The 15038-nt window shown below is 31.2% G+C and overlaps 1 protein-coding gene across 7 annotated transcripts in view; it reads right to left on the bottom strand.

Moving 5' to 3' along the window:
* LOC136984698 (voltage-dependent calcium channel subunit alpha-2/delta-3-like) overlaps positions 1-15038 on the bottom strand; it is a 222505-nt gene that overhangs the window by 3564 nt on the left and 203903 nt on the right. For 6 of the 7 annotated variants that reach the window (XM_067281901.1, XM_067281827.1, XM_067281971.1 and 3 more), the window contains exons 27-36: positions 14515-14547; positions 13943-14056; positions 10241-10353; positions 10035-10174; positions 9921-9959; positions 8654-8716; positions 6572-6642; positions 6414-6489; positions 2344-2396; positions 2222-2280 (exon numbers count right to left, since the gene is read on the bottom strand). In XM_067281901.1, the coding sequence (XP_067138002.1) occupies positions 2222-2280; positions 2344-2396; positions 6414-6489; positions 6572-6642; positions 8654-8716; positions 9921-9959; positions 10035-10174; positions 10241-10353; positions 13943-14056; positions 14515-14547 (761 nt within the window). The remainder of the gene's footprint in view (positions 1-2221; positions 2281-2343; positions 2397-6413; positions 6490-6571; positions 6643-8653; positions 8717-9920; positions 9960-10034; positions 10175-10240; positions 10354-13942; positions 14057-14514; positions 14548-15038) is intronic. The other variant, XM_067282170.1, reaches the window with a different exon arrangement.

Here is a 15038-nt window from a genome sequence, read left to right as displayed (position 1 = left end):
ATAGGAGAATTCCTTAGTTTTCTCTTTATACAATTTACATCTCAACTAGTGTTATATTGATTACATTTAAATGATTTGAAATTGTGTATAAGGAGCTGTCCATAAATGACATCTACATTGGAAGGGGGAGGGGTTACAACTGAGATTTTCCGCACTATCTAGAATTTTTATGCGCTGATGTTAATTAATTTTCCTCTATTCTCCGCATTTTCGTCGGAGAGGTCAAGAGGATGACTCATTTGTTTTCCCTTTTTATTATGACGCAGTAGAGAAGTGACCTCATTTTACACAAGACGTTGCAGGCATCTGGGAAAATTCCTCCCCCCCACCGAGGGTTTTGCTATCTGTATCTACCATCGTAGGACGTCGTTTTGTACCAATTATTATGCAATTGAACAAGTCCCTCGATAGAGAGTAGAAAAAGGGTCACCTTGCTGAGAAGTTTGAACCAAACTTTCTCGCCTGTGACTAAACCGATGATTCATAAAAAGAGCAACAATCATCATATAAGTCCCAACAAAAAGCTTAACCTCCTGACCCTTCCATCTGGTTGTGGAAAGCTAGATACTTCGATTAAGAACAGTTGATATCAACACGTCTTAGTCATACATGCACACACCACCTGGGGTGTGAGTCAGCATCTGTTCAGATGAATATAAAAAGGGGCTGAATACGGCCATCAACTGACGATTCCAACAGACGTCCATCGCCATACGCTACAGCGGCTACAACCATCCTCTGGCCCGCCTCCGCCATACTTCCGAAGGCCTACAAACTTTCTCCATAGGTTACAGCAAGACTATGGCCAGTTTGCCACATTCTATAAAGAGATCCACCTCCACGGTAGGAGAAGACTTATATACCCTCTCCCTGAGGTATTGACTTATTTGTAAACTCTCTCTCTCTCCGCGACTAGGTTTAGCAGACCCGCAATCGGATGGCATACGAAATCCTTGTCGCGCATTGTTGTACGATTTGCACGATCCGTGCAATATAGTCTAGATTGTTATGCGCTTTATAGCTGTAACGTACGTATATTTAACCTCCTGTATCTTAGGTTATCTTATTTTGTAGCATAGTGTATATTGCCCTGTATTGTAGATATATTAAATGTTTGTTATGTTAAACCCTGTCTCTTTCCTTACTACGGACAACCTGGACACTTTACTTCTGGCTTCCCCACTCACCCCTTTGCCCTCCACTCGTAAAATTTGCCATCCAGTGACCCCGTGATGGATCTCTCCGATCCGTGCCGATAAGTGGGGCCAAAAGCACACAGCTTTTACCCCCGGGTTCTCACACAACAAGTTGGACAAGGAGGAGGGGGGATTTAGCATTAATGGATGTTTGTTTATTTCATTAAATTTTATACAGTTTATGCATTTTATTATATTTATTTAAATTTCTTGTATGTTTCATTTCTACTTATGGTAACCCCGACTGTGCCTAGTGGTGTCGGGAGAAATAAAGTTTATTTTTTATTTTGTCTACTTATGGTAGCTATCATTCATAAAATGATAAAGGTTGGAGGAGGATTGAGTTTTGTTGGACATCCAAAGAGGGAAAGGGGATATAAAAAAATATGCACAACAGACCTGTAATGAAAGTTAATTATTTTAGGTTTATTTCTGAAAAACTATTATCAAATGCTTTTACAAGTTATTGAGGACAGAGAAATGCAGTAGTCTGCCAATCTGTGGACCAACTACAAACTAATTTTAAAATTCGTGACTCAGATACAGCTGCGTAACTAAGGGGATGTGGGGAAGGTGGGAATGTTTCCCAAGCACCGACCTTTGAAGTACCAAAATTAACTCGTAGAATTTTTTATGAAATTAATGTTAAATAGGGAGCACCAAGTATGAGGTTTGCCTCAGCTCTGCCCAGAGATGAATAAACAAAGTAACAAATCCTAATCATTTGCTAATATTGACAATTAATATGTAATTTAATACAAGCAAAAAACGAACAATATGATAAACTCTTTCTTTTCATGTTTTTACATAATTTACTACCAAACTATTTAGAATAAAATAAAATAATACAATTAAGAATAGCTATATTGGTAACAATTGGATAATAATAGAAGATTTAGTGTTGTTAGATTATACTATACCATACTATAGTAACTAGAAGATATAGAAAAAGTAACAGTTAAAAAGAATAATGATATTATTACATACAAAGCATAAAAATAACTTTAGTGACTGATAACAATTACCTGAAGCAAATACTCCTTCATGAGACCAAAGTCCATAGATGCTGTAATTAACTAAAAATCTGAAAGAGGAAAAAATATAAGTCTTTATGCAGAATACTAATTAGTCAATATCAAATACTTACACAGCTAATTTACTCCAAAGCCAGTTCAACATATTTTTCACATGATGAAAAGGCTGTAAAAAATTTTTATTTAAGAACAAATGATTAAACAATTTAATATTTCTATTAATATTTAAATAATTGAGTTTGAAGCCAAATGATGGCAATTTATGAAATAACTTTATAAGTAATATAAATTTCATAATTGTATATAATACAAATAATAGAGATTGATAACAAAATAATTAGGATTTGATATCTACTTTCAGGATTCAAATTACTCTATATTAATTAAACTTCAGTGATGATTTTAATATAATAAGTAAATGGCAACACTTCTGCTGCTTTCATAAAGTAATGATATAGATTAACAATATATAACAATGTTTGAATGTATTCATGATATATTACAATGACAAAATATTGGTATTATTTCACTGACACATTTTGTGAACCCAGCCCAATATGCAATGAAATGAATCAGCATGGATGAAAGTTGACAAAATATCCTTATTTTTAAGTAAATTATATCCTTATATTTATGAAAAATCACAATACTATTGTGAGATCGCAGGGCGCTAATTTATTAATTAAATAATTGTAAACTTTATTGAAAATATTTAAAATAATATTTTGTATAACATTAATGAATTTTTATCTAAAGGGGAAGTTTCTGACACGAACTTTCTTGATGACGTAACGGGAGATACTGTAACTACTTTCGCTTTCCTTTGTTAAAGCAAAATCTCCTAAGTTAGAGAAAACAGAATACACCTAAATGATCAACTATAATCATAGACCTTGGTTAATCTATAGATAGAATAATATAAAGTTAGTAGATGAAGAAAAAGCTTCAAGCATTTAGGTAAGGCTTAACTTTGACAGAAGTCAAACTTTCGCTTCTGACTGAAGTGAAGATGAATCATAGAACAAGTCTTGGCTGGCTGCTAGGCCCTATAAAAGGGAACCGTTTTAGTGCCAAAATGCGCAGTCCATAGAAGGATAGAAGTCATACTCATAAGATGTTAGGTGCAGTCCTGAAGATAGGAGAAGCCATACTAGTTAGGCACAGTCCATAGAAGGAAGGCCATTCAAGAAATAATTATTGGGCGTAGTTCCCACATGCCACTACTACTTATGTGAATATGAGAAGATTTCAAGTTCTACGAATATGACATGCTATAAGAAGCAACTGAGGTATTAGAATTGATAGACAATTGTAAACTCTCTCTCTGCGCATTTAGTTTAGATATAGCGTGAAATAGGTTATTTTTAGATCGATCGTATTAGTTAATTTCCATGCAATTTATTATCATGTTTATTTGGAATTCATTTGTTTAAGTTACTATGTATATCTTGTAATTATTCTAGTTTAAGTCCCAATAAATATAATCTTGTTTTATTTAACATTGGACTTAGAATACTTTTGTTATCGCTCACGTCATATCGCAAGTCGATTTCTGTGTGTTATTCCGCGTATTACAAAACCGAATAACTGGTGTCATGGTTCTGACAATAAAGGAGAAAGTCGATTTTGTGATCAACGATCTCTGATCTTATATCTTTAAGTCCCTCCTACCACTCAGAACCATAAGGAACCATCTCCTAAATTGGGTATGACAAACTAGAGAAACTGTTTATGACAAACAGGGTCGTGTAAGCGGTATAAAAGATAATTTCGTAACTTCCATACCCTTGCGGGATCTCACACTATCAAACAGATTTAAATCCCAACCAATCATGGTAGCAGAATGTCTCATTGCAAGACTATTTGACATAAATATTAATAATTATAATTAATGCCCTTCTAGATTTAGATGATGTGATCAAGTTAAAGCATGAGAAATATTGTAAGGAGTTTGGTAATGCTATAGGTCAAACTTTGTTGAACCAGATGTGTTTGTTGCATCACTGGCTCATGACGTTACCAAACTTCTTGTTACTTCTTGCAAGTTCTAATTTTGTTTGATCACCAATTAATTAAAATGGGCTGGAAAAAATTCAGTATTGTTTCTTTGCTTGATTTAGTATTTTTACATATTTTAAAGTAAATAAATTCTTTTATGAGGAACTTTTATCAGCAGTAGTCTAATGTTCAGTTTTCTTTCTAGAATAATTTCTTGACTTTAATTGCCTGGGCAAAGCACAGGCTACTGGGGTATCATTTTCACTTTCTTGTCCAAGTTTTTAAAAATAATTCCCACGTTAGATTTTCGTGATTTTGGTGTCAAAATGCTCAGTATAACCTTATCCTTTGTCAGAAATACTTTCTGTAAAATATAATCCACTCTGAGAAAAGATATATTCAAAAAACAAAAGTGTCGACTTTCTCCACTTTGACACTTAATAACAAAAAAGTATTTTGACATTTTTGAGTGCTGTTTTTTGGAATTTATAAAGGCACACAGTTGCTTCATATTTTTCCAGAGTTTGGTGAATTTTGGTTGAACTACAGAAAAGTTATACGAATTCTAAGAAAAAAGGTATGTCCCTCATTCCCACTAGATGGCACCACATTACCTAGCTCTAATAATGGGAATACATAATTTAAATGCTTAATTGGGACAATTTTTGATAGGGATCTTCCGAAAATATGTCAACTTTACATATGCTAATTCAGTGATCTCGTACCCTAAGACGAAAATAATTATAAGTTGTACCCCCTATAATATAATATATTAGGGAAACTTGGCGTACTCCCAAGTATCACTTTGCATACTCCATGTGGAGATGGAGACCACAGCACTAATGTCATGTAAGCCTAACAGTTGTTGGAGACAAAGCAATTTTGTCGTTTACTCGGGCGATTCAATTTCTCCACAGGGGGTCAGCATTGTGGGGACATAGTGGTATCACACCGGGATCATGTCTGAGACTGACCTGAATACAAGCTACTGACCACCTCCAGATTAAACCAGCAACTCCTTCCTCTTGTCCCATTGGAAATTTTCAACTTTTATGTAACTATTTCAAATACATGTTTTTTAGTCGTGTCAAACAACTCACCAATGCTATGTTTCAGATGCAGTTCCCTCAGTGGAGACTGGACAAAATCTCAAACTTGGCTGCTTTTAACAAATGTGAGCCCGCAGGTTTTGAGGGCATAAATTCGAGAGTTTAAAGGGGTTCATGACTCGCAAGTTCGATCGGAAATCAATCGGATGTTGATTACACATCCGATCCGATCAGAAAGAGAAAACAAAAATCCAAGTCATTGCGAGTCAGCAAATTAGTCATCGAACGTTGAATGATAGGCTGGCTCAGTGCCAACAATGATTGTATAAAAACCCAATCGACTCTGGAAAGAGGGGCGATTGTCCAGGAAGGTCTGAATCCAGTGTCTCCAGTCCCAGACATAAGACTGATTCCAGCTTCCATAGTCCAGGAGGTCGTTGCATACTGTCATTGGACCACATATTAAGGTATATATTAAGGTATATCACTTTGTAAACTCTCTCCCACTAGAAGTTAGGCATGTGACCACTTTATTGGTTAGATCACGGTTAGCGAAAGGGATATTTTATCCGCATTTTAGCAGTAGTTATCTTTATATCTTTATTGCATATGTATCTCTATTGTATCTCACTTTTGTTATTTAATAAACCTTTATTGTTATTTGTTAAACCTGTCTCCTGTCAAAGTAAGGACACTCATCGACTAATTACGCACCTCCCCACTCACTTTTTGCCCTCCTAGCCATCCAACGACAACGAGGTCGGGTTTTACCAACCCGTGCAGCGTAAGTGGTCAGCGAGGTTTTCCCCCTGACCCTCTGCTTATCTCACACAAGCGACTCCAATTTATCCAAGACTTTTCCTGCTTAAATGCCAACTGATTTTATTTTATTATTCTTTTATTTCTTATTTTTTCGTTTACTTTAATTTCTTTATTACACTTCTCTTTTCTATCTGTACTTTTCATCGTAGTTTTTTTTCTTTTCTCAACAATAAGTCACTTATAATCTTTCATTTGTGACATATCAGTGCTCAAACTGCTCACCCTGACTAACTACATCAATAAACATAGTCTCGAGTTTCTTGATGTCACATATCTAGTTAAATTTATTGTAATTTATTAAAAAAATAACTTACAGTTAAAAGGAATGCAGCTGGACCAGAAGAATCTGTTGGTTCAAAGCAAATAGCCTGATAGTCAAATAAATGAACCCTAATTAATAGATAAAAATGTTTATTTCATTTCAAACTATTTATATTTCTTTTCATTATGAAAAAATTTCAATATCACATACTTTTTATATATTCCGTATTTGATCATCGAATTAAATAAAGTAAAATCAATTTCCCCAAAAAATTTTCCAGTCTGAAATTAGAAAAGTGAGAGTTTAAATATGAATTAATTTTCATAATTTAAAATTATTAAACTTTAAAACTTTCTAAAAGTATTATTTTTCATCAAGAAAGGAAGATTCATTAGTGTACCTGTTGATAGTTGAATATTAAAACAGGTGCATTTGTAATTATGAATATTTAAAAAGTTAAATTATGATAGTAAAACCTGTCTTCGGCAACCACCCACGGTTCCTTCAAAAAGTGGTCTTTTAGACAGGTGGTGCTGTAATACCGCATTTCCGTATGTAGTGTAAGTTTTATGTCAATGGTTAAAATGTGTACAAAAATTGAAAATCCCACCAAATGCAAAGTGTGAAGTGTTATTTGTTTTCTAAACATGAAGAAAGTTTATCCTATAGAAATTGATAAACAAATCACAGAAGTGTATGGTGATCACATTATAAATGAAACAAGTATGAGAAAATGGTGTTTAATGTTTAATCAAGGAAGATAACGTGCAACTGCATTCTGCTGCAGCCACTCAAGCTGTGCTTCAGAAATTTGGCTGGGACATTTTTGACCACCCACCATACAGTCCCGACCTGTCCCCAGTGACTTTCACCTCTTTCCCAAACTGAAAGAGTTTTTGAGTGGATTTGGAATGTTTTGTAATGGATGATGAGGTGAAAGTTGTTACTAACCGGCATTGGAAGTATGACAAAGGAATCAAAAAAACTAGTGTTGTGCTACAACAAGTACTTAAGTTGTAATGGTCACTATGTAAAAAAATAACTGGTCTTGTACTAATTACTTAATAAAACTTTCTCCTATCATTACTAATTTTTCCTTTTTTATAGCCAAATGTGATTTTTTTCTGGGTGTTCCTTATATATGAAATAATAGTTTAAATAAGTATTAGCAAGTGCAACATGACTACATGAATGAGTTTCATGTATTGTCAAATCATATATACATGTTAATTTGTTGTTTGCTGAAAGAATTAATTTTAGATATGATATTAAAGGAAATGTAACATTATGTTAAATTTATATATCGGTACGACAATTTTCACGCCAAACACCGTATAAATGTTGCAAAAAGTTCAAATGTGGATATAACGCTGAACTCAGTAAACTTTTTGCAACGTTTATGTTAAATTTACAGTTCTAATAACATTTTTAGATGAATTTCTATATAGAATTAAATAAAATGCAATATATTTATTTCGAGAAATATAGAAATATGACATGTGAGATGATCAACATGTCATAACTGTGTTTAACTTTGTCTACCTGAGACACTAGCAAATTAAGGCTGTACGGCGGGCCATAATTTCACTCATTACGGTCATTATCTTCAATGGTATTGGTCAAACTTGGGGAGAGTTAGGAATAATGCTTAAAGTCCATACTACTAATGATAAATTATTGTCTAGATCAGATCCAATCTAAGATCTTCATGGCAGTAAGTAAAAAATTGAATATTCATTTCATACAGCATCAGATTGCTAATGCAATGAGACGAATATTCAATTCTTTACTTTCAGTAACATGAAAATTTCTATTTTTAATAGAAAAAAATAATAAATAAGAATTTTAGTATTTGTCATTGAAGAAAAATAAATATTTTGCTGAATTCATAACAATTATTTCTTGTAAACATGTTTACAAGATGATTACTTGACAAATGCAAATATAAATTCTGATATTTTTATATAGATTAAGTCTAAAATTGTAATTTTTACTATTAGACTGATACAATTTATATAAAAATAATTCATTCAGAAAAATTATAAACTTTGCATTTCCATTCATTCCAAGTGATAAATATAATTTAACAATCTAGTAAAACATTCTTTCAAACATTTATTTTATTTCTAAAGAATTAACTTTCAACAACCTTCCATCTTATATTTTACTATATTGTAATCTGAAAAACAAAGATAAAATATTTCCAGAGAAATTTATTCCATATTTAAATATTTGATTTCTTATACTAATTTTTTATGAATTAGTAAATAAATATTTGAATTCTTTATCTACCTGTTCATATTCTTCAGAAACTACAGTAAATCCATTATTGTCCAAAAGATAACAATCTAGATCCTAAAAAATTAAACATAATTAATTACATTGATGATAAAAAATTGGTTCTAATAAATATTAAGTGCTATAATTTTAAAAATTCTTAATTAAAACGAGCCATTATTTATTATAGCATCACAATGCTGGACTGCAATTTTTCACCACAATGTTCTCAATTTTTTTTTTTTTTTTGTGTTTCTTGCCCTAGCACATCTTACTTTCCTGTTAGCAATAGATTTGTGCCAATCATCTATAGTTAGATAGATGATTGGCACGACTGTTCAGGGGGAAATTTTTTAATTGAAATAATGTGACTTCTGGTGCAAACCAGAAGTTTGTATATACTTAATTGGGACACAATCATTCACAACTAGGTAAACTTGATAAAAACCCATAAAAAAAAAAACCAAATGTCAGCAAAAAAAAAGAGGGATAGAGCTAGCCTCTGCCCCTAAGCTTTGCATATCTGGTCCCAACTTCCATCTATCTAACTCTGTTCTTGAGAATACAGGACAGACAGAGAGATAAACAGATGGATGACTGGAAATTTATGGGTCTACAATTTTTTCAATTTGCAGCCCAATTAATTTTAAACAGTCTGAGTCAGACAGATAAATTTTAAATACAGTACAATCATTTCAATTTTTATATTTTGAAAATGATTCTGAATAATGATATATATATATATATATATAATTTTTATCTTTTTTTAAATGATTTTCTGCAGGCTTTATTGAATTACCAATTTATTTACTTCTACCTTACTCTAAACTTGTGCATTATATCAGTTGTCCTCAACCATTTGGATGACACAACAATGAGCTAGTGTCACATAAAAGATTCATTTATACATAAAAAGAGAAGTTGAAGATTTTAATATTTGCATATTTCTTATATAAAAAATGCAAAGATAGAGAAACAATTAACATGTTATTTTTTTAAATTTTGTGGCATCAGTTAAGAATCTTTGCAGTATATTATAAAAAAACAGTATATTATTATTTATATTATATTAAAAAAAACAGTTTTTAAGATGTTCAGCACTATTTAGTGTTAACTAAACTTCTTATAAAGAAATAAAGTGAAGTTTATTTCTTTATAAGTGAAGTTGTTAGTTACTTCTAATAAAGTGAAGTTGTGACTATAATTTATGTCATAAATTTCATCCCTTATGTATGAAACCAAATTTTACTTTTACAGTGCTATAATAATAAAAAATAATTACCTCTCCACCACATTTATATCTGCATGGTTGCAGCATACACTGTAACAAAAATGATTTAAATTATTGATTAAAATTTAACACATTTATTTAAATAAATTATTATTGTAAACTAACTTTTGATGTAATATCAAAAAACGTTTTAGAAAAAACAGAATGAAGAAATTGTAATCCGACGACAGCTGCGGGAGCTTTTTTCTTTCCGGTACCCAAAAAGATGGCGTGACTTGCAGTTACTTTGGTATTTTTCTTTGAACCTGCAAATAATTCAGTAGTAGTATTTGATAATCAATCAAATTAAAATCTGAAAATTGTATTCTTACCTGCATTGTGTGGGACAGAAAAAACAAAGGCAGAACTGTTAATATTATAAAAGTCAACAGCACGTTTGTAAAACAATTCATCAATAGCTCGAACGTGTAAATCTTGAAAGGGCCTAATAATAAATGTAATAAATATAGTGATATTAATTAAAAATAAATTATAACTGTTAATACAAAACTTTTTTCTAAATTGTATAATTTAAAATATAATTAGAAGCATTTTCTATGTATGTTTGTATATATATATGAAAATGGATATCTATCAGAAAAAACTTGGGTGTTTGAGAAATAGTTAAAAAGACATAATTACTCCAGTAAGGCAGAGATTGTATATATATACACAGTAAGACCCCACTTAACGCAGGAGGTATGTTCGTATGTTCCTAGATGACAAAGTGCTAAATGAAACAGCGTTAAACAAGGTCATTTTAACACAGAGTAAATAGAGAAAGGAGAACACACAACCAAAAATAAACAGATTTTAATTAATTATAATTGCCTTACAGGAAAAATTACTACAGGTGATATAATAAAAGAAAATTTGTTTTTTTCTGAACTAATTTCTCATTCTTGTGTCAAATCTAAACACCAGTGTAAAATCCTATTAATGAGTAATGTCCATGTAGACAATTAAAAATAAACAGATTTTACTTTAATTTTAAGTTATTTTTATATTAATTTGTATAATATAATATGTTAAATAACACATGAACGTTACATTTCTATGTTAATATGTTTATTTTTTGTGACAGCTCTTCTGGCTCTTTTGAAATTCTTGTTTTTGTGATAAAGTCGTGTAATTTCATTTGTTGCTTTCTTTTTCTTTCCTTAAGCAAATGTCGTTAGCAGGGGATCGCATCCAAAATGCTTCATCTTGCTTTTGCATTCCTTTCAAAACCTGGATCATTCGGTACAATTTGATTGATGATTTCGGTTATCATTACCAAACTTTTACTAAGGAAATTTGTAGAACAATTCTTTGGGTTCTTTGTTTTCAGAATCACTATTTTCCAGTTCTACATGAATTCCTTGTTCTGCCTGTTCTTGAAGGTCACTGGTAAGGCTCTCACCAGAAACCTGCAGTAACTCCTCAATATCCTGCTCGTCTACATCTCCTAGTCGTGCTGTATCGATTAGGTTGACAATTTGGTCAACCTAATGATACAGCGATAGGTTCTTCTCGTTTAGAATTCTTGGATACCTTCAGCCATAACTTCTTCCACACTTCGTTCATGCATTTATCAGTTAATTCTTGCCAAGCAAAGTCAATATTGCCTATGGCATCCACAATGTTATATTTTTTTCCAAAATTGCACCAAACAAACATATATTTAAGTAAAGTACAGCACTACGACAAATTGCTACCTTTTGCTGATTGGTTCGTGTTCATGAATAATCGTATTATATATGAATCAATGAAATGCTGTGATAATTTGAATCAGTGTAAATTTTAAGCTTTTTTTTAGGCTTCGAGCAGACTGTGTTATATTGAGTCAGTGTTAAGTGGGGTCTTACTCTATATACGAGGTCTGTTCAAAAAATAACCAAACTTTATTTTTTATTTTTATTTTTTTTTAAGTTACAGATTATTGGTCCTTGTCCCTTTCAAAGTACTCCCCTCCCCTATTCACACACTTATCCCAGTGGTGTTTCCACTTTGCAAAGCAGTCTTGGTAAACTTGTTTTGGACAGTCCTTCAATGCTTGTGACGAATTTGTTTTAATGTCATCAAATGTGTCAAAACGACATCCTTTCAGCACTGATTTTAATTTTGGAAACAAGTAAAAATCACAAGGAGCCAAGTTTTGATGATATATATATATATAACTTGAATTGTGATCAATTTTCCCATGTTTTACTTTACTTTAAAAAAAAGAAAGTTCTCTCTAATATTTTTTCAGCAGGAAATTTTCATGGGGGCACAAAAGTACACTAATATCTCAAATACTATAGTAGAGATAACAGAGACTTATGACACTTCTATTATCAGAATACAACTTTGTTACTGATATGCATTTCAGTACACATAAAAATGCATACTAGTAATAAAGTTGATTCTCTGACGATAGAAATGTCATTTTGATGTTACCAGTATCAGTGTGGCCCACTAGTGGCCAAGCGGTCTTTGTTCCCAGAACACTGGGAGTTTGATCATGGATTCACGCCTTGCTCGGACGGGCTGGCCACGTGGAATTTTCCAGGTTTTTTCCATGTTTGTAACGCCTAAATGGGGACCAGTTTTCCTTAAAAAGACCTCCCAGAAGGCATTCTCCCTAGGAGATCACCCAAGTGTTGCAATGCCATAACTGAACTAAACAAACAAACAAACAAACAAAAACCAGTAGCAGTGTCATAAATCTCTGTTATCTCTACTATAGTATTTGAGATATTAGTTTCAACAATTTTCAAGACAAGATGCTCTTTTATAACAAAAGTACATATTTTAATTTTTTCATTATTAAATTTATTAGTTTTTGCATGTAGCAGTTGTAATGATCTGAACAAATAAAAGCAACATTATAAATCACATTTACACTTAAAGCAATCTATTTGTAAACTAAATTGTGTGTTTAATCACTAAAACACTCATATAAGTTTGTTTACTCAATGGCAACCCATAACAAAAGTGACGGTTATGATTAAAGACTATGCAGCAACAAAATCCACAGGTGCAGAAGCATTTCAGCTACTGCACAACTGAATTAATTGTACCTGATATTTAATTTAATCTAATTTTTTTTTATTTTATTATCTCCTACTAACTATCTTATTCAATCATCAATTGTAAATATCTGTAACAAATTCCTGTTAATCCACTCTAATAATTGTAACCAATACTATTTATCTAGCACATCATTATTTTCACTGTATCAAACTGGGTTATACCTATGTGGCACCCAGTATATGCTGTACCTAGTGTGTTGAATAAAATATATCTGTATCTGTATCTGTGCATATGCACAGCTTGGAGGAAACATTGATTATGATCTTAATCTTTTTTCAACTTATGAACAATATGACCGTACATCTAAAATTTAAACTTTCTGTGGATTCTAAAGTTCTCTTGCCACTCATGGAGTGGCGTCAAAGTCAGCCTTTGTCCCGTAGTATAATACATATTTAATAAATAATTAATGTGGACTTATTTCTATTGAATGTCATCATTTTTCATTTTTTCACAAATTCTGAGGTTCATTGCTGCTCATGAGATGGCAACAAAGTTGGTAATGTTAAAGTAATGGCATTTCTTGATATTGTTTATAATTTTTATAAACTATTATGATTAGTGCTTCAAAAATGCCTCCAAAACATAATAGTAAATCTAGAGATAAATGCAAGGCATGTCGATTATTATCATGGAAACTAAACTGGAATTTATAAAACTGTGTATTAGATGAAAAAATTGCATTTATAATGACCACTACTAGCAGCAGTGAGAGGGTAAATGAGTGTAATGCATTCTGTTAAACATATTGAAGGATCAAATACCAACAAAAAGTAGTTATTCTGTACACAATGTAATTTCTAGGTTAGTTTTCAACTTATGAACATTTCAAGTTGTGATAAAACCTCAGAAACCTAACCTGCTTGTAAGCAGGGAAGATCCCGTAATTGATAATAAAATATGCCTTAAATGTATTGTCATTTGTATTGATATTACATAAGTTAGTATACTTTCAGGCAAATATTAAAAATAATTACTTTTCAGTGCTATTTCTTTGCTCGTCTTCACCGAGATATTCTAATACTCTCAAAAGACCACTTCTTGTTGCCACAAATGTTACAGTTATACCAAACATTTTGAACATATTTGGCCTGAAAAATGTAATACATTATTAGTAACTAAAAATAACATAAAATTCCAAAATGGAAAGTTATTATTTTAAAAATTAAAACAGGTAAATAATTTGATTGTCCAGTTACTTATTCAATTAAACATGAATAAACTTTTTTTGTGTTAAATAAATCATGTAACAATTAAAATGTTTAAGTGGAAATCTTGCTTACTATATTATATAACTTATATACATGTATATGTATATAAAAGCCCTAAGTATACATTATATATATATATATATAGTTTAAATTCCATTAAAATTGTATTATTATTATCAATTTGATCAATTTGTATTTAAAAAATTTTATTTCTGTAAAATTAAACACATTGTTATCTGTACCATAAAACAATAAACAAACAATGCATGCAATTCCAGTCCTGACAATCAAGTTAATATTTCATCTTCCCTATACGGATTTAAAATGCTACACTGTACCTGGGTATTAAAGCCAGTAGAAGACCTAGTGGGCTTATGCATTAAATAATGAAGTTTTTGTTAGTCATCACAATAATAGAAATGTCATTATGGAACAGCCACTTAACCAAATTACAGCATATAATGGAATAATTCTAATTTTAATTGAAATTTTTATTTAAGTTTCGTTAAATTGTTTAAACAAATGTATTCATATTGTATTAAATCGGCTTGAATTATTCCATTTGCACTGCTTATTTATGATACAAAAACAAGTGAATGGAAATTCAACTTACCTCATCCTGAAAGCTATGTTAAATTTAATATCTAACTACATAAACTGTAAAAATTCTTTTATTATTAAAAGATTATTTAATTAAGTAGATTCATTAGAATTTAATATTAACATTATTTTATAAAAATAATTATAAATAGCAAAGTTTACAAAAAATATTAAAAAACTAGCTTTATAGATGCTCTTGCAATTATTATATAAATCAAAAAATACACTTACGTAAAACCAGATAACCGGAGTGATTAGTATT

This window comes from Centruroides vittatus, unplaced genomic scaffold (genome assembly GCF_030686945.1).
Source record: "Centruroides vittatus isolate TY-2023 unplaced genomic scaffold, ASM3068694v2 contig_1012, whole genome shotgun sequence".
Lineage (NCBI taxonomy): Eukaryota > Metazoa > Arthropoda > Arachnida > Scorpiones > Buthidae > Centruroides > Centruroides vittatus.
This window is presented reverse-complemented; position numbering and strand designations above follow the sequence as displayed.